The 27,518-nt window shown below is 48.3% G+C and overlaps 1 protein-coding gene across 1 annotated transcript in view; it reads right to left on the reverse strand.

The window, feature by feature from the left end:
* Positions 1 to 27,518, reverse strand: part of UNC13A (unc-13 homolog A) — a 475,959-nt gene that overhangs the window by 253,996 nt on the left and 194,445 nt on the right. The window contains exon 13 of the mRNA XM_075352602.1: positions 4,632 to 4,684. Coding sequence (XP_075208717.1) covers positions 4,632 to 4,684 — 53 coding nt within the window. The remainder of the gene's footprint in view (positions 1 to 4,631; positions 4,685 to 27,518) is intronic.

The raw sequence follows: 27,518 nt of genomic DNA on the forward strand, positions 1-27,518 counted from the left end.
CGATCACCTGACCTGAAGCCAACAGAAAATTTATGAAAGGAACTAAAGCTCAGAGTTCATACTGTAGAAGGAGTTAGTGTGGAAGAATGTACCAAATTCACCTCTGAGCAATGCATAAGATTACTTTCACCATACAGGAGATGTCTTGAAGCTGTCATCACTAAGGCTATATGCGCACGCTGTAGTTTTTGTCGCGTTTTTGATGCAGTTTTTTTGTCAGGCCTTTCTCACTTTTGACTTCCCAGCAAAGTCTATGAGAAGTCAGATTTGCTGTGCGCACGTTGCAGTTTATTTGCCAGAACTTTTTTTGAAAAAAGTTTGTGACAAAGAAGCAGTATGTTCATTTTTTCTTGCGTTTTTGTCAACATTTGTCACCCATTGAAACCAATGAGGTAATGAAAAACGCATGACAAAATGCATAAGCAGGGGAACACGTCTGGCACTGCAGGATCTGAGTCCCTGGTGGTGTAGTGTGTTACTGATGGTAGCCGTTGTTATAGTGGTCCCAGCTTTATGCAGGTCATTCACTAGGCCCCCGTGTGGTTCTGGAATTTTTGCTCACCGTTCTTGGGATCATTTTGACCCCATGGGGTAAGATCTTGCGTGAAGCCCCAGATTGAGGGAGATTATCAGTGGTCTTCTATGTCTTCCATTTTCTTATTATTACTCCCACAGTTGAATTAATCACACCAAGCTGCTTGCCTATTGCATATTCAGTCTTCCCAGCCTGGTGCAGGGATACAATTTTTTTTCTGGTGTCCTTTGACAGCTCTTTGGTCTTCATGATAGTGGAGTTTGGAGTGTGACTGAGGTTGTTCTAGCTGTCTTTTAACTTATAACAAGTTCAAACAGGTGCCATTAGTACAGGTAATGAGTGGAGGACAGAGGAGCCTCTTAAAGAAGCTACAGGTCTATGAAAGCCAGAAATCTTGCATGTTTTTAGATGACTAAATACTTATTTTCCACCATAATTTGCAAAACAAATCTTGCCAAATCAGACAAGGTAATTTTCTAGATTTGTTTCCTCATTTTGTCTCTCATAGTTGTGGTCTACCTATGATGTCAATTACAGGCCTCTGTCACCTTTTTAAGTGGGAGAACTTGCACAATTGGTGGCTGACTAAATACTCTTTTCCCCATTGTATTCTGAAGTATGTTAGAAGTGGACATTTGTTTTGTGATCTGTATTTCTTCCTATCTGGATCAAGCGTTTATTTTGGAGTCTGGTCTTAGGTCTAGTATCCTATTCACTATAGTGCCGCAGATAGAGCAACCTTTCCAAAATGGGGTCATAAAGGGGCTCTGCAAATAGTGCCACAAACTATTCCAAGAAAATCTGCACTCAAAAAGTCAAATAATTAGTAGTTTCTGATCACAATTGAGGTATTAACGTACCGAAATTGTGTTGCTAGTTTTGTGTTTTATTTTCTCTCCTGTGAATAAGAAAAACTTAGAGCTAAAGCAGCCTTTCTCCTCTCCTCCCATGCCATGCCGCATGACCAAACAGTAGTTTAGAGTCACATGTCGTGTACTGTCGCGTGAGCTAAAAATTTTGTATCAAATTATGAGGTCCATTTTCTCATGTTGCCTCTTAAGAAAATTTAAAATTGGAGTTAATGCAACAGTTGAGTAGAAAAAATATTTGTTTTAATTTTCAGAGCCCAACGTTATAAAATTCTGTTAATCACCAGGAGATTCAAAATAATTTGGGGTTAAATTTAAATTTGGGATTAAAGTTAAAGTTGAGAAGGAAAAGTTTATTTTTTTAATTATCACAGCTCAAAGTTGAACAATTCAATTAATCACCTGGAGACTCAAACTGCTCATTACACTTCTAGAAGAATTCCTGCAGAGGAGCAGTTTCAAAATGGAGTCACTTCTAGAGAATTTCTGTTGTTTTTACAAGGCATATCAAATGACACATATCGTCTGCAATCTATTCCAGAAATGGCATTCCAAAAGTCAAATAGTTCTCTCTGGCTTCCAAGCCCTGGTGTGTGCTCAAACAGAAGTTTCTAACCACATATGGCATATCAGTGTACTCAAAGAAGCTGTACAACAAATGTTTGCATCCATTTTCTCCTGTTATCCCATTTGAAAACATTTGGGGCTATGGAAAAATTTTAGTAAAAAAATGTAAATGTTTTACTTCCACCTAAACATCAATTCAATAGTGGATGTGTCCATGAAATAATAATACTATGGAGTAGCAAAGTAGTCAGGGACATGACGTATGTAAATGGTTACGCATATGTTAAACAATTTGCATGAAATCACAATATTAGGTAATTCTAATTTGTGTGTATATGAAATATACGTGTGCTTGCTTAAGGGCTCATTTACAAATCAGTGATTTTTCTTGTATGCTAAAAAAAACGGGTTTCATCAGTGCTTTTACTCAGAGTTTAGTCAGCGTCAGTTTTTACCATCAGAGTTTAGTCAAAGTTTTATCTGTTTTTCTCAAATGAAAAAAAATGGTTGAGATTTCTCAAGCTTTTTCTATCAAACAGTCCATCAAAAAAGTGCTGATCAATTTTTTTCACAGATCCATAGACTTACAGTGTTGAGTTTGACACAACACTCAGATCAATATCAGACAAGTCTCAATGCTTTTGTGTGGACCATTTGGTGTAAGGGAAAACTTGCACGTGGACTAGCCCATAGACTATCATAGGTATGTGCGCTATCCATAAAATCCACAGATAGAACTCGCTCAAGAAAAACTAATGTTAATAGCAGTAAGATTTTCTGTATAAGTGTTGCTAATCATCTGAAGAAGTGAGTAAACTCAACTACGGATACTTGACTCAGAAATATTCAAATTAACCTCTTTTCTGACAGTGACAACCAAAGATTAGATTATCTTACTGAAACTGTCAACTGAACATAAGGCGTTTGATACTGTGCCATATAACAGTGCTATAGTGAAGCTCCAGAAGCAGGGACTATGGGAAACTATAAGCAGATGAGTAAGGAATTGGCTAAAAGGTAGGAAACAAAGGGTAGTCTTAAATGGTACATTCTCTAAATGGGCTATAGTCAGCAGTGGAGTACCGCAGGGATCTGTGCTAGGATCAATTCTTTTTAATCTCTTGATTAATGATCTTGTGGATGGGATTGAGAGTAAAGTGTCAGACTTTGCTGACAACACCAAACTATGTAGGATATTAAAAACTGCCCTTGATGGTACACTGTTACAAAACGATCTGGATAAGAGGTCGGAATGGGCAGATACTTGGCAAATGAGATGTAATGTCCATAAATGAAAAGTAATGCACCTAAGAAGGAGTAATTCTATTGCTGTATATACATTTAATGAAACTACAGAACAGGAGAAACACTTGGGTATTATAGTTACAAGTAAGCTGAGCAGCAGTACTCAATGTCAAGCAGCAGCTGCAAAAGCAAACAAGATTTTAGGGTGTATAAAAGGAGAGATTAGATCCCGTGAGCTTAACGTATTGTTACCCCTCTAGAAATCACTTATAAGGACACATCTGGAATATGGGATCCAGTTTTGGATTACACATTTTAAAAAGGACATTCAGACTTTACTATCACTTCAAAGGCACACAACTAGATTATTACAAGGAATGGAAGGCCTTCCATATGATGAGAGGGTGGAAAAGTTAGGTTTGTTTAAATTAGAAAAAAGTCACTCCGGGGAGCCATCCAGCTAGTGTGAGGGCAACCAATCATAGACGCCGGCAGTCTGACTGCAACCAATCACAGACGCTGTCACAGAGGGGCGGGGGAAGTAGTGAATATTCATAAGCTTTAATGAGTGGATCCAAAAGCAGTATGACAGCTGCTCTGAGACTCGGTAAGTATAATTGTTCTGCTTTAATCCCCATTTTGTTTCCTCTTGTCTTATGTTTTTTATTCTTATTCGGGTGTCCAAACCCGGACAGTAATACGGAATTCCCTGAGAAGTCCTTGTTCGGGGTCCATGCATGGACGCTAGGTGTCCGGTACCTACCCTGAACTTTACAGTTAAGGTTCGCCCATCACTACTTTTGACAACAAATTTGACTTGTTTCATTGCAAAAACTATAGTTTGAGGCCACATCTACAAAGAATTTCTGCTATACAAAGTAAGTGCACGTTCAATCTTTTTAACATTTATTAAGTGCTTTTTCAAGCAGGATACTGAATCCACCAACCTGAAAAAGACGTTGTGTGCTTATATCCTTAGTAGGAGCGTATGGTAAAAAAAAATTCCCTTAGCAAACCACTAGTCTAGGGGTCTCATTTCAGTTCCATTAGGTCTGCAAAGCTAAAAAAAATTATAGAAAAAAAGTATAGAAAAAAAACTTCAGAAAAAGTGAAAAAAGCATATATATTTTAAGCCAAATGGTCACCGATCTAAATTAAGATTGGTGATCTGAATTGTGGGCAGACACTGTAATGCAGTCTCATTATTGCTTTGTAAAGGTGGTCTAAGTGGTTGATCTGATAAGCTGAAAATAATCATACAGTATAGTACATATTTGAAGTTAGGACGTTAGTTAGAAAACCTGAATTAAACCCAAAACAGATAAACTTCAATCGCCAAATTTTTCACATAATTTTAGAAAAACACTAGAACAGTTAGAAGATAGAATTGAGAGATAAAATAGGATGACACATACCCATCTTTGAACCACAGAGACTTTGACATTTCACCACTACCTTCACCTCTGGCCTAAAAGAATAACATGAGCAAAAATAAATATGTGAGCTTAAGACAATTTTTTGCAATTAGGAAATACTTTTAGTTGTTTACAGTTCCATATTCTACAATGTTTAGCATAAATTATGTTAGTTTACATCTGGTCTTGGCCCAGTAAATTGTCATCTCCTATTAAAATTCTTGAGAACAATGCAGAGTAGTTTGCATGTAGACTACACTGGGGCATACAAAGACTCCACACTACGAAGAAATTGTCTCCCGTTTTTACAGAAATATTCTAGCAATGATTCTAATGTAAGAAATAATTTAAATGCACAGGTATTGTCACATGGCGTTTGCTCTAGACTCGCCGAGTGTCATGGCGACATCAGATGCTGTTTAGACTACTGACTCTGACACTCCTCAGTATACTGTCTCTGGTGCCTCTTAGTTGTACAGGCAGGCTCGAGCGTTGACCAGCTGTGTGCTCTTTGGTGATCGAATTTGCAGGAGTTAATTTCTCCAAGCCTGCTGGTTAACTTTTGGATTACATGTTGCGGGAGACCTATCACAAGTATGTGACGCCCTGGCAAAACCAGGTAGTCACAAAAGTGTACATCCTCCTTGTTACCACCAGAAACCAACATTCAGGTACAACACACAGCCATTAAACCCTAGCCACCCCCTCATGATAATAAGGACACACCAGTGGATAGGATCAGGAGTATGGGAACGCCCATCTAGGGGTCCTGAGGTGTCAGAGGCGGAAACACAGTAGATCTGAGTTGAGTTCAAGTTGAAGTGGAAGTCAAGTGCAGACTGTGCAGTGTAGTCAGGGGTAGGAGCCCTTGAACTACCCGGCTAGGTGGCAGACAGTGAACAGGCGACGGAGATCCGGTCGCGGGAAACCTTAAGTGGACCAGGGCAGGGTTGTAGCCCGCTGGTGCTGACAGCGGGAATCCGATCTGGAGGCCGTGCACAATCGGGGTGCCTGGACCCTAGGGCAAGGAAGGTTGCAAGCCCTTTTACAATTAACCAGCCGGGGACAAGGTTCCAGACTTTGTCCCGTTAACTGCCCAGATATAGCGAAACGGAAGCCCAACACGGGAGATTGGGTGTCCGTCAGAACCCACTGAGATCCCAAGGGTCAGCTTTCATGGGCCACAGCTCCCAAATACACACAGAACCAGGAGTGGACTTCTCCATTCCATGCGAAGTCATCCAAAAGGAAAGACAAACACAGAGTGCAGGAGGAAGGGACACCTGTTCATTAACCTGGGTGCGGGACCCGAATACACCCTCCAAAGGCAGCCAGCCACTGGCAACTTGGTTTACTACTGGACTTGTGTACAATTACTGAACTGTGAGTACAGCCATCACTCCCGTGTTCAGACCGCGGGCCCCAGGACTACACCTCCCCTACCCGTGCAGGGGATCCCATCTTGCTGCCCCGCTCCATCAGCCCCGGGCGCCCCATCACCAGGCAGCGGCGGTGCCACCATCCCTCACCACAACCCACAGGTGGTGTAACAGACACAACACCTCCCTTGTAAATATCCCCTTTCCGACGGTTGAGAGAACGAGCGGCCGTGAGAGCCCGGGTCCAGTCACCACTAGAGCCGCAGCAGTGAACCCGGCTCTGAGCAGGCCCCCGAGAGAAGTGGCAGTGGCACAAACACCATGACCCCGACGATAAATCGTTAGCAATGTCGCAGCGTGTAAAGTACCCCTTCAACTTCGCAGTCCTAAAGGACCGGACCATTAAGGCTTTACAAACCCCGGAAGCTAGTGACTCTGCACCATTGCCCTGGCCGGATGATACTTCTCACTTATTGGTGAAACCTCCTCTATTAGCCCTGTCAGCACCCGCAGTACCACCAGCACTTCCTGGAGCTCCCGATGATCTGTCATCCCAAGTTCAGCAGCTGAGCAAGGACGTCGCCAGGATCCTCGAGGCCCTGCAGTTCCAGCCAAAGACCAAGCCGGCGGAGAAGATCCAGCTCGCCGACAGCTCTGAAGACGTCCCCTGGATGCAGAGAAGGAGGAACAACCGGTATGGACAGCCTGTTTGTTACAGATGCAACAAGACTGACCACTACACCCGCCGGTGTCCTTTAAACGAGCAACCCCTGAGGCCAAGGGCCAATCCTCAGGAATAGATCCACAAGGCCCACCTGATTGGCGTGAGTGGTATGTCGGAGGCCGCCCCATCATCTCCCTTACCGTAGATGGGATCCCGACGTTCACGCTCCTATACACTGGCTCGCACGTAACGACTATACTATATATACTGTATAAGCGTTACTGGTCTGTTGACGATTTCACCCCACCAGACTCTGGCCTTACTATCACTGCGGCCAATGGACTCCTCATGACCCAAGTTGGGTTCAAGGAGGAGACTCTCAAGGTGGGGCGAGTGGAGCTAGAGCATCAAGGACTTATTGTGGTGCAGAATGACCCTAGTGATCGTAACCCGAAAATGGTCTTAGGAGCTAATCTTATTGAAAATTGCATGGGGGAAGTATTGCATTTATTGCAACAGCTGTCTGCCATGGCAGGAGTGGGCCAGCAGAGGGCTCTGCAACGTGAAATTCGGGCCCTCCTGCACGGCAACAGGTGAATCTGTCCGGTGGAGAGATTGGTGGTGTGCGAGTGATGGATGTGGCGCCTCTAGTAGTGCCTCCGCGAAGTGAGATGATGATTTGGTGTAGGGCAGCAGTAGGTACCCGTGGACAGGATTATCAGGCGGTGGTGGAGCCCCTGCCTTCAGAACACTGGCCCACAGTTTTGGCAGCCAGAGGGGCAATTGATGTCCGAAAGGGGAGCGTGCCCGTGAGAGTGATGAATTATGGAGAAGAGGAGGATAAGCTACCCAGATATGCCACTATCGCTAAGCTACTGTAGATGCACATGCCATTCAAACAATTGCACCCCCCAGCATTACACCTCAACCAGCCAGTGACAGTTCATCAAGTCAGCCGGAGGAATGGTGTCGAGAACTACACGTAGGCACTGACTCCACACCTTCACATCACAAAGAAGGGGTTTACAGGGTAGTGCAAGAGTACGAGCAAGTCTTCAGTAAACACCCGTTAGACTTTGGGAGGATTAAAGGGGTCCAGCATTACATTCCCACAGGTGCACACCCACCCATCAAAGAGAGATATAGGCCAATACCGCCTGCACATTACCAGTATGCTAAGGACATGTTGAGGAACATGAGGGAGGCAGGGGTTTTCCGTGATAGTGGTAGCCCCTGGGCAGCTCCATTGGTCTTGGTCAAGAAAAAGGATGGCACCATGAGGATGTGTGTGGATTACCGGAAAATTAATCAGATCACCCATAAGGATGCATACTGTTACGGTTGCTGCGAGCACTGGAGACTAAGTCCAGATTTCTTGCTACTGCACATGTGCGAGCACTGGAGACTAAGTCCAGATTTCTTGCTACTGCACATGTGCGAGCGCTGGAGACTAAGTCCAGATTTCTTGCTACTGCACATGTGCGAGCGCTGGAGACTAAGTCCAGATTTCTTGCTACTGCACATGTGCGAGCGCCGGAGACTAAGTCCAATCTTGGAGCCATTGCACATGTGCGGGTGACATCATCGCTGACACGAGGTCACATGTCTCTGACACCTTCTATGCCGATTGGTCGCTGGTCATGTGCTTGTGACGTCTTGCTCGGTGATAGGCCAGCATGACGTCACTCCTGTCGTTCTGGCAGCGGATTGGCTCTGGTGTCCTCCATCTTGGATGAGGCACAGAGTCTATATAAGACCCTGACACACGCCGCATGGTGCTCAGTCCTCTTGGTTCATGCATATGAGTAGACGCTCTGTGCGCGTTCCTCTAGGCATTCCTCTGTCTATGCTAGGTGAGCGCTACCGGCAGGGTAGCGTTCTTATACCTTACAGCTTCGGCTGCTGTCCGTATCCTTACCTCTTAGGGGAGCGGACATAGGCAGGTGCCTGAGGCACATGGTCTGGCTGGGCCTTGTGATTCTACTCGTAGGTGGACGTTGCCGTTAGGGTAACGTTCCTTATACTGCGTCTGGCAGTTGTTCGTATCCTCGCACACTAGGGGAGCGAACAGAGGTAGGAGCTTTGTGCGGCTTACGCTGCTGTTCGTCTCTTTTGCACCACTAGAAGAGCGGACCTAGGCAGGTGCCATATCTAGTGGTTCGTGTCCTCGCACACTAGTGGAGCGAACGCAGGTAGGAGCTTTGTGCGGCTTAAGCTGCTGTTCGTCTCTTTTGCACCACTAGAAGAGCGGACCTAGGTAGGTGCCATTTCGCACACATTGCCTTTGTCTCTGTGATTATTAACAGAGATCATTCCACACACCCTCCAAGTAAGGGAGGAATTGCTTTACTTACTTATTATATCCTTCTGTGAGTTAACAGAGGTATTGCACTCTGCCATAGTCTGCAGCAAAGTCTTTGCACGGTGGACCCTGACTGTCTGATACTCCTTTCAGTTATTATCAGACAGCCCCCCGTAACATTAGGACTGAGCCAAGGGTCTGGCAGTTATGGCAGAATATCAGCAGTTACACCGTTACATACAAGTACTTGAGTCACGGCTCAAGAGTATAGAGGATAAACCTCAGACCATGGTGACATCTGCACATGATCCTCGACTTGCTCTGCCAAACAGATATTCTGGCGATGCCAGATCATGTCGTGGTTTCATTAGTCAGTGTCAGATACACCTAGAGGTCAACTCTTCTCGCTTCTCTACGGAGAGGTCCAGAGTAGGCTTTATCATCTCCTTACTTCAGGACAAAGCCTTAGAATGGGCGACTCCCCTATGGGAGCGCTCTGATGTGGTTACTCTGAGACATCAAGACTTTCTTGATGCTCTTAAGGCGGTATTCATGGGTCCGCAGGTTACCCATGATGCGGCCCTGAGACTGTTAGATCTATCTCAGGGTTCGTTATCCACTAGTTCTTATGGCATTGCTTTTAGAACTCTGGTGGCAGAACTAGATTGGCCAGAGAAGGTGTTGATTCCTATCTTCTGGAGAGGGTTGGCAGGCTATGTCAAGGATGCCCTTGCTACTCGTGAGGTCCCTGCTTCTCTGGAGGACTTGATCACAGTAGCAACGAGGATCGATGTACGCCATAAGGAACGTAGACTCGAGGTCTCTTCCTCACGCCCTAAGCATCGGGCTATTCCAGTTGTTGAGGGTCCACTACCATCTTCCTCAGCATCTGAAACATCTCCCACTCCTATGGAGTTAGGTCATACGTCCTCCAGACTACGCAAGTCTGGTCCTCCTATATGTTACGTATGTCGTCAGGCTGGGCACTATGCCAACAAGTGTCCTAGTCGTCAGGGAAACTCCCTGGCCTAGTAACCATTAGAGGGGGGTTACTAGAGACGTCTTCTGCACCCTCTAAGTGTTGTATCCCAGGTCAGCTCTCGTTATCTGAGAATACATGGCCTATTATGGCTTTTGTGGATTCCGGAGCTGACGGGATTTTTGTGTCCTCAGGATTTGTAAAGGGACACAATATTCCCTCTATCATGTTAGAGGCGCCTATTCCTGTCCGTGTTGTTAATGGAACTATGTTGTCTGACTCCATTACATTGAGGACAGTTCCCTTGCGCCTTTCCCTGTCTCAGGGTCACATAGAGGAGATTTCTTTTCTTGTTTTGCCTGAGGGTATAGACGATGTCCTTCTGGGTCTTCCATGGCTTCGGACTCATGCTCCTCACATTGACTGGGAGTCTGACAGCATTATTAGTTGGGGTTCGAAATGTCAGTCCCGATGTCTTCCCTTACCACCTAAGGTCGTTGCGGTTGCATCAACTGATCTCTCTCCCATACCTACACCCTATTTGGATTTCGCTGACGTGTTCTCCAAACAGGGTGCTGAGGTTCTTCCACCCCATAGGCCGTATGACTGTGCCATAGACCTTATCCCAGGTTCGGTTCCACCTAAAGGCAGGGTTTACCCCCTGTCGATACCTGAGTCGGAGGCCATGTCGACCTATATAAGAGAGAGTTTAGAGAAGGGGTTCATTCGTAAGTCTGTCTCTCCCGCGGGAGCTGGGTTTTTCTTTGTTCGGAAGAGAGAGGGTGATTTGCGTCCCTGCATAGATTACAGGGGTCTCAACGCAATCACAATAAAGAACAAATACCCATTACCTTTAATTTCGGAGCTCTTTGACAGACTGAGAGGAGCTCAAGTTTTTACGAAGTTGGATCTGCGGGGTGCGTATAACTTGGTACGAATTCGAAAGGGTGACGAATGGAAGACCGCTTTTAACACCCGAGACGGTCACTATGAATACCTCGTCATGCCTTTTGGGTTATGTAATGCACCCGCAGTATTTCAGGACTTCGTAAACGATGTGTTCAGGGATTTACTGTTATCCTCAGTAGTGGTGTATCTGGACGACATCCTGATTTTTTCTCCTGATCTGGAGACTCATCGTCAGGATGTCGTTCGTGTCCTTTCCCGTTTAAGGGAGCACTCATTGTTTGCTAAACTCGAGAAATGTGTATTCGAGCAGTCCTCATTGCCTTTTTTGGGTTACATTATCTCACAAGAGGGTCTGGCTATGGATCCTGCGAAGCTCTCTGCTGTCCTGCAATGGTCCGAACCTCATTCCTTGAAGGCGGTGCAACGCTTCTTAGGATTCATAAATTATTACAGGCAGTTCATACCCCATTTTTCTACTTTGGTGGCCCCTTTGGTGGCCTTGACTAAGAAAGGTGCTAATCCCAAAGCCTGGTCTACTGAGACATCTCAGGCTTTTGAGGCAGTAAAAAGACACTTTTCAACTGCTCCCGTTCTTCAAAGACCCGATGAGAATAAGCCCTTCCTCTTAGAGGTTGATGCCTCTTCAGTGGGTGCTGGTGCGGTCTTGTATCAAAAGAACGGTGCAGGTAGAAAAAGGCCGTGTTTCTTCTTTGCTAAAACCTTTTCACCGGCAGAGAGAAACTATACCATTGGGGATAGGGAACTGCTCGCCTTGAGATTAGCCTTGGAAGAGTGGCGTCACTTGCTGGAAGGAGCGAAACATCCTTTCCAGGTCTATACAGACCATAAGAATCTGACGTACTTACAAACCGCTCAGCGTCTGAATCCTCGCCAAGCCCGCTGGTCCTTGTTTTTCTCCCGCTTTCACTTCTCCATCAACTATCTGTCTGGGAGTAAGAATAACAAGGCAGACGCCCTGTCTCGCTCTATGCTTTCTACCCAGGAAGAGATTGACGAACCTCGTCTTATCCTTCCCTCCAGGGTTTTTCATACGCTCTCCCCTGTGACGTTAGACCAAATCCCACCGGGCAAGACCTTTGTTCCACCTGATCGACAGAATGATATACTGTCGTGGGCCCACACCTCAAAGGTGGGTGGGCATTTTGGTATTAGGCGGACACGAGAGTTACTGGAGAGGTGGTATTGGTGGCCACACTTAGCCAGCCACGTCAAGAGATATGTCGGTTCCTGCTACTCGTGTGCTCGCAACCGTCCATTACGGCAGAGACCGGCTGGGCTCTTGCATCCTTTACCAGTGCCAGATAGACCATGGGAGGTGGTAGGCATGGACTTTGTGGGTGATCTTCCATGTTCACAGGGACATAGATTTGTGTGGGTCATTACGGACCATTTCTCCCGGATGGTTCATCTCGTACCGTTATCGAGAATCCCATCTTCCAGGGTACTAGCCAAACTATTCCTCAAGCATGTCTTTAGGCTTCACGGGATGCCAGATCGTATCATTTGTGATAGAGGCCCGCAATTTACTTCCCGTTTCTGGCGAGATCTTTGTAGCCTTCTGCAAATTGAGTTGAATCTCTCTTCGGCATACCATCCGGAGACTAATGGTTTGGTTGAACGTACCAATCAATCTATGATTATATACCTTCGACACTTTGTTGCTGAGAACCACGATAACTGGTCCTCCCTCCTACCCTGGGCAGAATTTGCCCTTAACAATTCGCTGGCTGAGGCCACTGGGCAGACACCGTTCGTACTCAATAATGGGCAACACCATAGGGTACCAGTACCGTTTCCCGCTGCTGCACCTCCTCCTCTTGTGGCCGACTGGGCAACTAATGCCAGAGAGGTTTGGGATCGGACTCAAGAGTCGATCCAAGCAGCTAAGGACCGTATGAAGACGGTGTCCGATCGGTTTCGTCGCCCGGCTCCTGTCTTTTCTCCAGGGGACTTTGTGTGGCTCTCTGCAAAACACGTGAGACTTAGAGTGAGCTCTGTCAAATTTGCTCCTCGCTTCCTGGGTCCTTATGAGGTTCTTCGACAGGTAAATCCTGTAGTCTATCAATTGAAGTTACCTGTCCATCTTAGGATTCATGACAAATTCCATGTCTCACTGCTAAAGCCGGCTATTTTACCTCACGCTCGTGAAGTGCACTCTCCTGCCTCTGATTCCTCTCGCTCTAGCTATGAGGTACGAGCCATAGTTGGTTCTAAGATGGTTAGAGGGCGCAGGTTCTTCTTGATAGATTGGGAGGGCTATGGTCCGGAACATCGCTCTTGGGAGCCTGAGGAGGCTGTCCATGCTCCCGACTTAGTTGCCGATTACCTGCGTCGCCGGGAGGGGGGCCCTTGAGGGGGAGGTACTGTTACGGTTGCTGCGAGCACTGGAGACTAAGTCCAGATTTCTTGCTACTGCACATGTGCGAGCACTGGAGACTAAGTCCAGATTTCTTGCTACTGCACATGTGCGAGCGCTGGAGACTAAGTCCAGATTTCTTGCTACTGCACATGTGCGAGCGCTGGAGACTAAGTCCAGATTTCTTGCTACTGCACATGTGCGAGCGCCGGAGACTAAGTCCAATCTTGGAGCCATTGCACATGTGCGGGTGACATCATCGCTGACACGAGGTCACATGTCTCTGACACCTTCTATGCCGATTGGTCGCTGGTCATGTGCTTGTGACGTCTTGCTCGGTGATAGGCCAGCATGACGTCACTCCTGTCGTTCTGGCAGCGGATTGGCTCTGGTGTCCTCCATCTTGGATGAGGCACAGAGTCTATATAAGACCCTGACACACGCCGCATGGTGCTCAGTCCTCTTGGTTCATGCATATGAGTAGACGCTCTGTGCGCGTTCCTCTAGGCATTCCTCTGTCTATGCTAGGTGAGCGCTACCGGCAGGGTAGCGTTCTTATACCTTACAGCTTCGGCTGCTGTCCGTATCCTTACCTCTTAGGGGAGCGGACATAGGCAGGTGCCTGAGGCACATGGTCTGGCTGGGCCTTGTGATTCTACTCGTAGGTGGACGTTGCCGTTAGGGTAACGTTCCTTATACTGCGTCTGGCAGTTGTTCGTATCCTCGCACACTAGGGGAGCGAACAGAGGTAGGAGCTTTGTGCGGCTTACGCTGCTGTTCGTCTCTTTTGCACCACTAGAAGAGCGGACCTAGGCAGGTGCCATATCTAGTGGTTCGTGTCCTCGCACACTAGTGGAGCGAACGCAGGTAGGAGCTTTGTGCGGCTTAAGCTGCTGTTCGTCTCTTTTGCACCACTAGAAGAGCGGACCTAGGTAGGTGCCATTTCGCACACATTGCCTTTGTCTCTGTGATTATTAACAGAGATCATTCCACACACCCTCCAAGTAAGGGAGGAATTGCTTTACTTACTTATTATATCCTTCTGTGAGTTAACAGAGGTATTGCACTCTGCCATAGTCACCAGCAAAGTCTTTGCACGGTGGACCCTGACTGTCTGATACTCCTTTCAGTTATTATCAGACAGCCCCCCGTAACACATACCCTCTTCCCTGTATTGAGGAATCGCTGGCTGCATTGAGAACGGCGAATTACTTCTCTACTCTTGATCTTACTAGTGGCTACTGACAGGTGTCTGTTGCAGAGGAAGACCATGAGAAGACCGCCTTCGCCACCCCGATGGGCCTCTGCGAGTTCAAGAACATGCCCTTTGGGTTGTGCAATGCGCCAGGAACCTTCCAGAGATTGATGGAGTGCTGCTTAGGACATCGCAACTTTGAAACGGTCCTGCTATACTTGGATGACGTCATTGTTTATTCGAAGACGTATGAAGAACATTTGGAACATCTTGCTGAAGTCTTTGAAGCCCTCTCCAAGTACAGGATGAAGTTGAAACCATCTAAGTGCCACTTGCTAAAGCCCAAGGTCCAGCATCTCGGCCATGTGGTAAGCGCAGAAGGTGTGGCTCCGGATCCGGAGAAGATAACTGCCATCCAGAGCTGACTAACCCCCACGACCATCAAAGAGGTCCGGCAATTCCTGGGCCTGATGGGCTATTACCACTGCTTCGTCAAGAGTTACACTAAGATTGCAGCCCCTATGCAAGATCTCGTTGTTGGACAAACCAAACATGGTAAAATTCCCAGTTCTCCATTTGCCTGGGGCAAGGAGCAAGAAGATTCCTTCCAGCAAATGAAGTTGGCCCTGACCGGAGAAGAGATTTTGGCGTACCCCGATACGGCCTCCCGTTCATACTCTATACGGATGCCAGTAATGTGGGATTGTGAGCTGTCCTGTCCCAGATGCAGAATGGCAAGGAGAAGGTAATAGCTTACGCGAGCCGGAAGCTGCGCCCCACAGAAAGGAACCCTGAGAATTACAGTTCTTTCAAGTTGGAGTTCCTGGCACTGGGCGTTGACAGAAAGATTTAAGCATTATCTGGCTTCTGCAAAGTTCACTGCGTATACGGACAACAATCCTTTGACCCATCTGGACACAGAGACTTAGAGCCTTGGAACAGTGTTGGGTAGCCCAGTTGGCGAACTATGATTTCACCATAAAGTACAGAGCCGGCCAGAAGAATACCAACGCTGATGTGTTGTCCAGAATGCCACACCTGCCTGATGGTGGGGTGGATGAAGATGAGTTAGAAAAAATTGAGCTGCCTGCCTTCCATCCGGTTTGGAGAAAACGAGACCCCACAGCAGTCAGCAGGATAGAGTGTTCAATCCACTACCCTACCATGGTTGGCAGGAAGCCCAAGATAAAGATCCTGCAGTCCGACTGATCAAGATGTTGATTTCCCAGGCTGATTCCAGGATGGAGCCTACTGCACCGGCAGAGGCACAGAGGCTTTGGAAAGAGAGGGGCGGCTATACTTGCAGAGAGGCAGGTTGTGCAATGAACTGATTAACCCCAAGACGCACGAGCGGATATGCCAAATTGTAGTACCTCAGGCGTACGTACCGGTGGTCCTAGAGGCCTATCATGATGGAGCTGGACACTTCGGCTGGAAGAAATTGGAGATGTTGCTGCAAGAACGCTTCTGTGGGAATCCATCAAAGCATGGTGTCGGGATTGTGGTCCCTGTGTGTTAATAAGAAAGGATGGTACCAGTCAGAGGGCCCCGTTGCAGCCGATCATCACAAACCAGCCGTTGGAACTCATCGCTCTGGACCACGTGAAGCTCACAAGTAGGAGCGGGTATACGTATGCTCTCACAATAGTGGACCACTACTCAAGATTTATGGTCGTGGTACCCGTCAAGGTTCTAACAGCTCGCACGGCAGCGAGGGTTTTCAAGGTGCATTTCTGCCGGCCGCATGGCTACCCAGAGAAGGTACTTACAGATCAAGGCCCTGCCTTTGAAGCCAAGATATTCAAGGAGTTCTGCAGACTATACGGATGCAAGAAGATCCGTACCACACCATACCATGCCCAAACCAACGGGATTTGTGAGACGATGAACCACTTGGTTATCAACCTGCTTAAGACTCTACCCCTTAAAGAGCGGAACCTGTGGCCTGAGAGACTGCCCGATCTAGTGGATATGTATAACAATATACCTGTCAGTTCTACTAAATGTACACCTGCGTATCTTATGAGGGCAAGGCTTGGAAGATTGCTGGTGGACCTGGACATGGATATCGAGGTGCCTGAGACCATCTCGCCAACTACAGACTGGAATGCCAAACGTCAGATGCAGTACAGACAAATACAGGAATATGTGGAAAGGAACTTGATTTGGAGCAGGGAAAAACAAGAGCAGCACTTTAACAAACAGGTGAAAGCTGCCCCCTTTGCACCAGGAGATGTGGTGCTGAAGAGGAAAAGAAGACTGTATAAATTGGACGACCAGTGGGAGAGAGCCCCCTATGTTATCCAACCCACTGATTTGGGTAATCAGAAAACCTACCTTGTCAGCCAAGACCAAGGTAAGACAACAGCCACTGTTTCCAGGGATCACTTGAAGAAGTGTCCGGAGCCCCTGAAGATTGTGGAAGAGGTTCCCACTCCAGCTCCGGGCGTGAAAGGAAGAGAAGAGGTGATCCACACCATTATGGGTGATTTTCTAGCTGATTGGCCTATGCAGAATGGAGCAGTGATTGTTCACGTTATAATGTTCCCACAACCAGTGGCAGATGTAGAACCAGAGAGGTCTATTGGCACTACACCAGCACATACACCCAGGGATGCACCTGCACCTATATCATGCCCCCGTAGGTCCCTACCTACTTTACCCGTCACTAGGAGTGAGGAACCCGTAGATCACTCTACCCCACCGAACCTAGGAGAAAATGTAGGGTTAAGGAGGTCCACACGCCCTAACCTAGGTCAGCCACCGCTCAGATATAGGGAGTAAGTGGTGCCTGTGTGTTCTTGTATATAGCCATGTATATATATAAGTAAATGCTAATTAACCGTGTACTTTCCCTGATTTGCCTGAAAGATAAGGAGTAGGTAGCGGATTCCGGCTACCTTTCTACAGTTTGAAGTTTACCGTCTTTATTAAAGTTAAAATGAACCATGGCTTTAGGACTGGCAAAGCTGCCCCAAAAACTTTCTTGGGTCTTGTAAATAACCTCCATCTACCTTCTTGTTACCTCACCAACAGGACTGCAACGCCTCTGGAGAGGTTGGTTGGAGGAAGGGCCTGCGGAGAAGTCGGCCGAGGCCCAGTCACTAACAAAACCGGTGGCTAACCTCCAGGCGGGCGAGGGACTCTTACCCGGACATTGCGGACGCCCCCAGGAACCCGGGATGGTGTGCACTTGAGATTAGCGGTGGCACCGAGGTGGGTTCAAGTGTTTTGGGTGGCGGGTGAAAGCGGGAGAAGGAGATGTATGTTTTGTTTATTGCAACGTTCAAGTAATGTGCCTCCCGTATGGGAAGAAAGTTTTATAATGTTTTTATATATTCTTGTTACCTTTTTCTACTTTCAGTTGCTGCAAAAATAAACGTCAGTGGCCGGACAGCCCGCGGACGGGCTGTCTTCAACCAAGGGGGAGTGTGATGCCCTGGCAAAACCAGGTAGTCACAAAAGTGTACATCCTCCTTGTTACTACCAGGTACAACACACAGCCATTAAACCCTAACTACCCCCTCATGATAATAAGGACACACCAGTGGGTGGGATCAGGCAGATGAGAAATCCCACCTAGGGGTCCTGAGGTGTCAGAGGCGGGAACACAGTAGATCTGAGTTGAGTTCAAGTTGAAGTGGAAGTCAAGTGCAGACTGTGCAGTGTAGTCAGGGGTAGGAGCCCTTGAATTACCCGGCTAGGTGGCAGACAGTGAACAGGCAACGGAGATCCGGTCGCGGGAAACCTTAAGTGGACCGGGGCAGGGTTGTAGCCCGCCGGTGCCGACAGCGGGAATCCGGTCCGAAGGCCGTGCACAGTCGGGGTGCCTGGACCCTAGGGCGAGGAAGGTTTCAAGCCCCTCTCCAATTAACCAGCCGGGGACAAGGTTCCAGACTTTGTCCCGTTAACTGCCCCGATAGAGCGAAATGGAAGCCCAACGCGGGGGATTGGATGCCCGTCAGAACCCAAGGGTCAGCTTTCACGGGCCACAGCTTCCAAATACACACAGAACCGGGAGTGGACTTCTCCTTTCCATGCAAAGTCGACCAAAAGGAAAGACAAACACAGAGTGCAGGAGGAAGGGACACCTGTTCGTTAACCTGGGTGCGGGACCCGAATACACCCTCCAAAGGCAGCCGGCCACTGGCAACTTGGTTTACTTCTGGACTTGTGTGCAATTACTGAACTATAGTACACCATTGACCCCCGGTCCAATCCGGTGCGCCACCTCCAGCAGCCATCACTCCTGTGTTCAGACCGCAGGCCCTGGAAGTACACCTCTCCTACCCGTGGAGGGGATCCTACCTTGCTGCCCCGCTCCATCAGCCCCGAGCGCCCCATCACCAGACAGCGGTGGTGCCACCATCCTTCCCCGTAACCCACGGGTGGCGTCACAGCCACAACACCTCCCTTGTAAATATCCCTTTCCGAAGGTTGTGAAGATGGGCGGCCGTGCGAGCCCGGGTCCGGTCACTACTCGAGCCACAGCAGCGAACCCGGATACGACAGGCCCCCCCGAGAGAAGCGGCAGCGGCCCCCGCCCACAACAAGTACTTTCCGCCCTTTTAAGATGGAGGAATATGTCTTCCTGTGCTGTTTATAGCCTTCTGCTAAACTGGTCCGTGTGCTGTTGTTTTCCAGTCTGGTTATTTACTGCGTGTTGCTCAATGTGCAGTGGAATTCCTCCTGTCATCTGGTTATTTTCTCCCTGCTTTAGTTTTCCTCCTTATCACTTGTCTGATTACTCTGTGTGAGCATATTGTTAGAGTTTTGGTTTCCTCTGTTTGTGTATCACTGTTGGTGCTTACATTCTCCTGTCCCAGCCATCCCCCTGGGGAAGGGAGAGGGTTATAGATCAGGGCTGGTCAAGAGCAGGGCTAGGAAGGCAGCCCAGACGTCATCACCATCAGACCTATCTTTGGGATCAGGGACAGCTAGCGCCCCCCTAGCTTGAGTGCCAGTTTAGGAGCTCTGGTTCCCTGTTATCCGCTGCCACCCTGTGACAGGTATGGTCTATATTATGGCTACATAAACACAGTTGAAAATGTACACAATCTTCTTTAATGCATTAACTAGATAAAGTAGTTTTGGTATGATTGTTCCCAACCAACACACGAAGGGTAAGAAAGGTCTCTCCTGTGTCAAAATCCAATGTAGAAGTAGATCTGACTACTATATCCTGGAATTAGTGCTGAACGCTAGTGATGAGCGAGTATGCTTGTTACTACTCGGTACTCGCACGAGTATCACTGTACTCGGGCTACTCGGCGGGGACCGAGTAATCTCGCGATACTCGTGCTGTACTCGTGGTCTTCATCCCTGCATGTTGGCGCTCTTTTGAGAGCCAGCCCTCATGCAGGGATTGGCTGGCAGACCACTGCAATGCCACAGCCCTGTTAGTTGTGGAATTGCAGTGATTGGCCGGCCCGCACAGCGTGACCGAGCCTTTATACCGGCGGGCGCGCTGTGCTCTGCTCACAGCCATCCAGACAGTCAGTGCAGGGAGAGGGTTGCTGCTTCAGGGAAAGGTTTGCGGCCCTTTATAGTTAGTTCCGGAGCAGGGCTGCAAACAGTGTGACCAGAAGTCCTTCTCAGGACTATTCTAGTTGTATACAGGCAGGCAGGGTATAGCCAGGTCGGAGTACAGTAGCAGAGTCCTTCTCAGGACTATTGTTGCTATATACAGGCAGGGTATAGCCAGGTCGGAATACAGGCTAGTGACCAGAAGAGTCCTTGTCAGGACTATTGTAGCAGTATACAGGCAGGCAGGCAGGCAGGGTATATAGCCATTCCTAGTGGTGACCGTATACCAGCCTTCATCATATCTGGGGCTGGTGTACACAGTCTAAAACAGTCCAGATAGTGTCAGACTTCTCAGTAATTGTCGCTCCTAAAAACCTGTTAGGTTCTTAGTGCGTCCGTGCTTGCATTTAAAAACCGCACGTGTGTGCCTGTCGGTGGCAGCGTACAGGTGCACTTGTGTGCGTTTTTCACAAACTATTATATAACGCACAAGTCTAGTGAATAATACACGTCAGTCAGCAGTGTCTGATAGTGTCAGACTTCTCAGTAATTGTCACTCCTAAAAACCTGTTAGGTTCTTAGTGCGTCCGTTCTTGCATTTAAAAACCGCATGTGTGTGCCTGTCGGTGGCAGCGTACAGGTGCACTTGTGTGCGTTTTTCACAAACTATTATATAACGCACAAGTCTAGTGAATAATACACGTCAGTCAGCAGTGGCTGATAGTGTCAGACTTCTCAGTAATTGTCGCTCCTAAAAACCTGTTAGGTTCTTATTGCGTCCGTGCTTGCATTTAAAAACCGCACGTGTGTGCCTGTCGGTGGCAACGTACAGGTGCACGTTTTTCACAAACTATTATATAACGCACAAGTGTAGTGTATAATACACGTCAGTCAGCAGTGTCTGATAGTGTCAGACTTCTCAGTAATTGTCGCTCCTAAAAACCTGTTAGGTTCTTATTGCGTCCCTGCTTGCATTTAAAAACCGCACGTGTGTGCCTGTCGGTGGCAGCGTACAGGTGCACTTGTGTGCGTTTTTCACAAACTATTATATAACGCACAAGTGTAGTGTATAATACACGTCAGTCAGCAGTGTCTGATAGTGTCAGACTTCTCAGTAATTGTCGCTCCTAAAAACCTGTTAGGTTCTTATTGCGTCCGTGCTTGCATTTAAAAACCGCACGTGTGTGCCTGTCGGTGGCAGCGTACAGGTGCACGTTTTGCACAAACTATTATATAACGCACAAGTCTAGTGAATAATACACGTCAGTCAGCAGTGTCTGATAGTGTCAGACTTCTCAGTAATTGTCGCTCCTAAAAACCTGTTAGGTTCTTATTGCGTCCGTGCTTGCATTTAAAAACCGCACGTGTGTGCCTGTCGGTGGCAGCGTACAGGTGCACTTGTGTGCGTTTTTCACAAACTATTATATAACGCACAAGTCTAGTGAATAATACACGTCAGTCAGCAGTGTCTGATAGTGTCAGACTTCTCAGTAATTGTCGCTCCTAAAAACCTGTTAGGTTCTTATTGCGTCCGTGCTTGCATTTAAAAACCGCACGTGTGTGCCTGTCGGTGGCAGCGTCAGGCTCCATATTGTCCCTGGATAGAGATGTGCATGAGGGCCTCAAAACATTGTTCCCATTGCAAAGGAGCGGGTCTCCTGTCGTTGTAATGCCCATTCTGAAAGAATGGGCTAAAAAATTTACCACTGGGGGTATACCTGAAACAACGGCCTAACTATTGTAACGGTCATCATGATGGCGAATGAGGAGAAGGAGGAGCAGTCCAGCGATTAGCCAAAGTCCAGAAGTGTGTTACCATGGGTGAGTGGAGGTACATGGCAAATTCCCGTTACAAACTTTAAATTCCGCTGTCATTTGCTGGTGGTGTGGTGAAGTCTGGCCCAATCCAACCCTTGTTCATCTTGATCAGAGTCAGCCTGTCAGCATTTACAGTTGACAGGCGGGTGCGTTTATCTGTAATGATTCCACCTGCGGCACTAAAAACACGCTCTGACAAAACGCTAGCGACAGGGCAGGCCAGGACTTCCAAGGCGTAGAGAGCCAATTCATGCCACGTGTCCAGCTTGGATACCCATTAATTGTAAGGCACAGAGGAATGTCGGAGTACAGTTGTTTGATCTGCAAGGTACTCCTTGAGCATCTGGGCAAACTTAGGATTTCTTGTGGCACTACCCCGCACCTCAGGGGCTGTGGTATGTGAGGGGCTGAGAAAACTGTCCCACATCTTAAAGACTGTTCCCCTACCTCTGGCGGATTGGACTTGTGCCCCTCTCGGCTGTACGCCTTGGTTGTCCACTGAATCCTGACCTATGCCGCTAGCGTTTTGTGAGGGGAATGCTTTGCCTACTTCTGTGACTATGGCCTTCTGGAACTGCTGCATTTTGCCTGACCTCTCCGCCTCGGGAATAAGAGACATAAAGTTCTCCTTTTAGCGTGGGTCTAACAGTGTTACCAACCAGTAATGATTGTCGGCCAAGATGTTCTTAACGCGAGGGTCACGAGACAGGCAGCTTACCATAAAGTCAGCCATGTGTGCCAGACTCTTAACAGCCATCACTTCAGTATCCTGACCAACACGATGACTGAACATGCTGTCCTCCTCCTCCTCCTCCTCCTCCTCATCATCTACCCTGTCCTCTGGCCAGCCACGCTGAACCGAGGATATGACTGCATGTCATATCCTCAATTTGGCCAGAGAGTTGCTCCATGTCTTCATCCTCCTCCTCGTCATAGTCCTCCACTGCACGTTGTGATGAGACGAGGCTGGGCTGTGTGTTATCACCCACACCCACTACTGTTTCTTGCTCAAACTCATCGCGCTCCGCCTGCAATGCATCATGGTTGTTTTTTGAGCAGAGACCATTTTAGAAGGCAGAGAAGCGGTATGGTGACGCTAATAATGTCTCATCGCCGCTCACCATCTTGGTGGAGTCCTCAAAGTTTTGGCGGATGGTACATAGGTCAGACATCCATCTCCACTCCTCAGGTGTTATGTGTGGAGTTTGACCCATTTCCCGACGGCTTAGGTGATGCAGGTACTCAACAACTGCCCTCTTCTGCTCACATACAGTTAGGTCCAGAAATATTTGGACAGTGACACAATTTTCGCGAGTTGGGCTCTGCATGTCACCACATTGGATTTGAAATGAAACCTCTACAACAGAATTCAAGTGTAGATTGTAACGTTTAATTTGAAGGTTTAAACAAAAATATCTGATAGAAATTGTAGGAATTGTACACATTTCTTTACAAACACTCCACATTTTAGGAGGTCAAAAGTAATTGGACAAATAAACCAAACCCAAACAAAATATTTTTATTTTCAATATTTTGTTGCGAATCCTTTGGAGGCAATCACTGCCTTAAGTCTGGAACCCATGGACATCACCAAATGCTGGGTTTCCTCCTTCTTAATGCTTTGCCAGCCCTTTACAGCCGCAGCCTTCAGGTCTTGCTTGTTTGTGGGTCTTTCCGTCTTAAGTCTGGATTTGAGCAAGTGAAATGCATGCTCAATTGGGTTAAGATCTGGTGATTGACTTGGCCATTGCAGAATGTTCCACTTTTTTGCACTCATGAACTCCTGGGTAGCTTTGGCTGTATGCTTGGGGTCATTGTCCATCTGTACTATGAAGCGCCGTCCGATCAACTTTGCGGCATTTGGCTGAATCTGGGCTGAAAGTATATCCCTGTACACTTCAGAATTCATCCGGCTACTCTTGTCTGCTGTTATGTCATCAATAAACACAAGTGACCCAGTGCCATTGAAAGCCATGCATGCCCATGCCATCACGTTGCCTCCACCATGTTTTACAGAGGATGTGGTGTGCCTTGGATCATGTGCCGTTCCCTTTCTTCTCCAAACTTTTTTCTTCCCATCATTCTGGTACAGGTTGATCTTTGTCTCATCTGTCCATAGAATACTTTTCCAGAACTGAGCTGGCTTCATGAGGTGTTTTTCATCAAATTTAACTCTGGCCTGTCTATTTTTGGAATTGATGAATGGTTTGCATCTAGATGTGAACCCTTTGTATTTACTTTCATGGAGTCTTCTCTTTACTGTTGACTTAGAGACAGATACACCTACTTCACTGAGAGTGTTCTGGTCTTCAGTTGATGTTGTGAACGGGTTCTTCTTCACCAAAGAAAGTATGCGGCGATCATCCACCACTGTTGTCATCCGTGGATGCCCAGGCCTTTTTGAGTTCCCAAGCTCACCAGTCAATTCCTTTTTTCTCAGACTGTACCCGACTGTTGATTTTGCTACTCCAAGCATGTCTGCTATCTCTCTGATGGATTTTTTCTTTTTTTTCAGCCTCAGGATGTTCTGCTTCACCTCAATTGAGAGTTCCTTAGACCGCATGTTGTCTGGTCACAGCAACAGCTTCCAAATGCAAAACCACACACCTGTAATCAACCCCAGACCTTTTAACTACTTCATTGATTACAGGTTAATGAGGGAGATGCCTTCAGAGTTAATTGCAGCCCTTAGAGTCCCTTGTCCAATTACTTTTGGTCCCTTGAAAAAGAGGAGGCTATGCATTACAGAGCTATGATTCCTAAACCCTTTCTCCGATTTGGATGTGAAAACTCTCATATTGCAGCTGGGAGTGTGCACTTTCAGCCCATATTATATATATAATTGTATTTCTGAACATGTTTTTGTAAACAGCTAAAATAACAAAACTTGTGTCACTGTCCAAATATTTCTGGCCCTGACTGTATCCTGACCAACATGTGCAGAGTTGAATTCCAACGCGTGGGGACATCACACACCAGTCTGTGAGCCGGAAGATGCAAATGGCGCTGAAAGCCGGCAAGGCCGGCTGAAGCAGTAGGTGACTTTCGAAAATGTGCAGACAGGCGGCGAACGTTTACCAGCAGATCAGACAGCTCTGGGTATGACTTTAGAAACCGCTGAACCACGAGGTTGAGCACATGGGCCACGCATGGAACATGTGTCAGCTGGCCTCGCCTCAAAGCCGCCACCAGGTTCCGGCCATTGTCACACACAACCTTTCCTGGCTTTAGGTTCAGAGGTGTGAGCCAGTGATCTGCCTGCTGTTTCAGAGCTGTCCACACCTCTTCTGCATTGTGGGGTTTGTCACCTATGCAGATTAGCTTCAGCACAGCCTGTTGCCGCTTTGCCGAGGCAGTGCTGCAGTGCTTCTGTGTCGCCCTGGACAAGCCAGGGGCCACAGAGCACATCACTTACACACCCCACACTCCCTGCAGGCATATCATAGTCAACACACAAAATCCTTGTTGCCTTCCCCAGGGGCTGTTGTCCACACCAGGGGGTGGAGCCAGGCGGTTGGTCTCCACCCACCAAGGAGGAGGGAAAACACAGGCAGTGAGAGTTAAGCTAAGGAAGTGGAAGGAGGAAAGTAGTTGAGAGGAGAAAAGTGACAGCAAAGAGCCTGAAGTTGGACCGGGTGTGTGGCCCGGACAGGACAGCAAGGTTGGCAGGATGTGGTGACTGTCTGCAGTGGAGGCCGATTGGAGTCTGCCGTAAGGACCGTGGACGGGTGGTGACCCGGCCGTACCGGACCGGTATACAAAGAGAAGCCAGCACCATTGGCAGGGGCCTTTCGGATCCCGGCAAGGCTTGGTGTCGCCGTAAATTTGCCAAATCCGTTAGTGAAGGGGACCTCAGGGTTTCCAAACAGCCAAGTCCCGATAGAAGGCAACCGTCCAACCGTGAAGGGGAGACACCGCCACCGCCAAGGGCAACCGTCTCCCAGGGCCAGCGCCTGTGGGCAAAAGGGGCTCCTCCGGCCCATATCCAGGTCGGGGAGCGGGTTACCGGTGGGAAACCATCACTACCAACACTGAACTTAGGTGCAGGGAGAGACAGTCATCACTAACCTGCAGGGAGGAACAACCGCAGACGTCCGAGGGACCCGTCCATCCAGCCACTTGTTTTACCATGAACTGTGTCATCATCATTGGGCTGAGTGAGTACCTCCGTGCCATGCGGCACAGCGCTGCCCCTGCGACCCTGCACCTCATCAGGCCCCGCAACCCGCCTGTCATCCATCTCTACCCCATCACCGGGCCCTGAGACAACCAACCCCCCTACCCACGGAGGGGAGAAATAACAACAAAGCTGCTCCCTGTCACAGGCTCCCGGGATCCCCGTCCAGAGCAGCGGTGGTGTCCACACAATCACCACAACCGTGGGTGGCGTCACGGACAATATCCCCAAAACCCAAACGACCCCTTTTCACTCACGGGTGATGAGCGCCGCTCGAGTCCCCGGGATCCGGCCATCGCTCGAGCCACCGAGCAGCAGCAGCCGTAGAGCAGCGGCAGCCGGACCCGAGCAGTGGGAGAGCGCAGCGTCCCCTCCTCCGCCCGCGACACTTCCAGCTTGGGACTGGTGTGGAGGGTAAAGTGGATGAGGATGCGCAGGAGGAGGAGGAGGCTGAGGAGCATGACATTCCGGAGCTGTAGAGTGTGGGTGAAACCCTGACTGAGGTAGGGCCTGCTAAACTTGGTGTGTGAAGGACGTGTTCCGTCCCTCGCTCAGACTGGGTCCCAGCTTCCACAATATTAACCCAGTGTGACGTCAACGAGATGTAGCGGCCTTGCCCACATGCACTTGTCCACGTGTCTGTGGTTAGGTGGACTTTGGCTGAAACAGCGTTGTTCAGGGCACGTGTGATGTTTTGTGACACGTGGTTATGCAATGCGGGGACGGCACACCGGGAGAAATAGTGGTGGCTGGGGACCGAGTAACGTGGGACAGCTGCCACCATCAGGTCGCGGAATGCTTCTGTCTCAACCAGCCTAAAAGGCAACATTTCCAGCGCAAGCAGTCGCGAAATGTTAGCATTTAGAAGTGTGGCATGTGGGGCGTTGGCAGTGTATTTGCGCCTGTGTTCAAAGGTTTGCTGAATGGATAACTGAACGCTGCGCTGGGACAAGGACGTGCTTGATGATGGTGTTATTTCTGCGTGGGCAACTGCAGGTGCAGGGCCGGAGGAGGCTTGTTCGCGGGCAGCATGGACAGGGGATTGGCTCGCATGCACAACAAGAGAAGACGTAGCAGTGACATCAGCAAGCACTGCTCCTCGACTCTGTTGTACATCCCACAAAGTTGAGTGCTTGGCTGACATGTGCCTGATCATGCTGGTGGTGGTCAGGCTGCTAGTTTTGGTACCCCTGCTGATGCTTGCACGGCAGGTGTTGCAAATGGCCTTTTTAGAATCATCTGGAGCCAACTTAAAAAACTGCCAGACTCGGGAAGACCTAACATTTGTACAGGCACCTTGTGTCGTGTTGTTCCGGGGAACAGTTGCCTGACGTCTGCCTGGGGCCACCACCCTGCTTCTTACTGCCTGTTGGGATGCTACGCCTCCCTCCCCCTGTGCACTGCTGTCCTCGCTCTGCATATCCTCCTGCCAGGTTGGGTCAGTTACTGGATCATCCACCACGTCGTCTTCCTCTTCCGCACCCTGCTCCTCCTGACTTCCTGACAATTGTGTCTCATCATCGTCCACCCCTTGTTGAGACACGTTGCCAACTTCGTGAGA

Source organism: Anomaloglossus baeobatrachus, chromosome 1, assembly GCF_048569485.1.
Source record: "Anomaloglossus baeobatrachus isolate aAnoBae1 chromosome 1, aAnoBae1.hap1, whole genome shotgun sequence".
NCBI lineage: Eukaryota > Metazoa > Chordata > Amphibia > Anura > Aromobatidae > Anomaloglossus > Anomaloglossus baeobatrachus.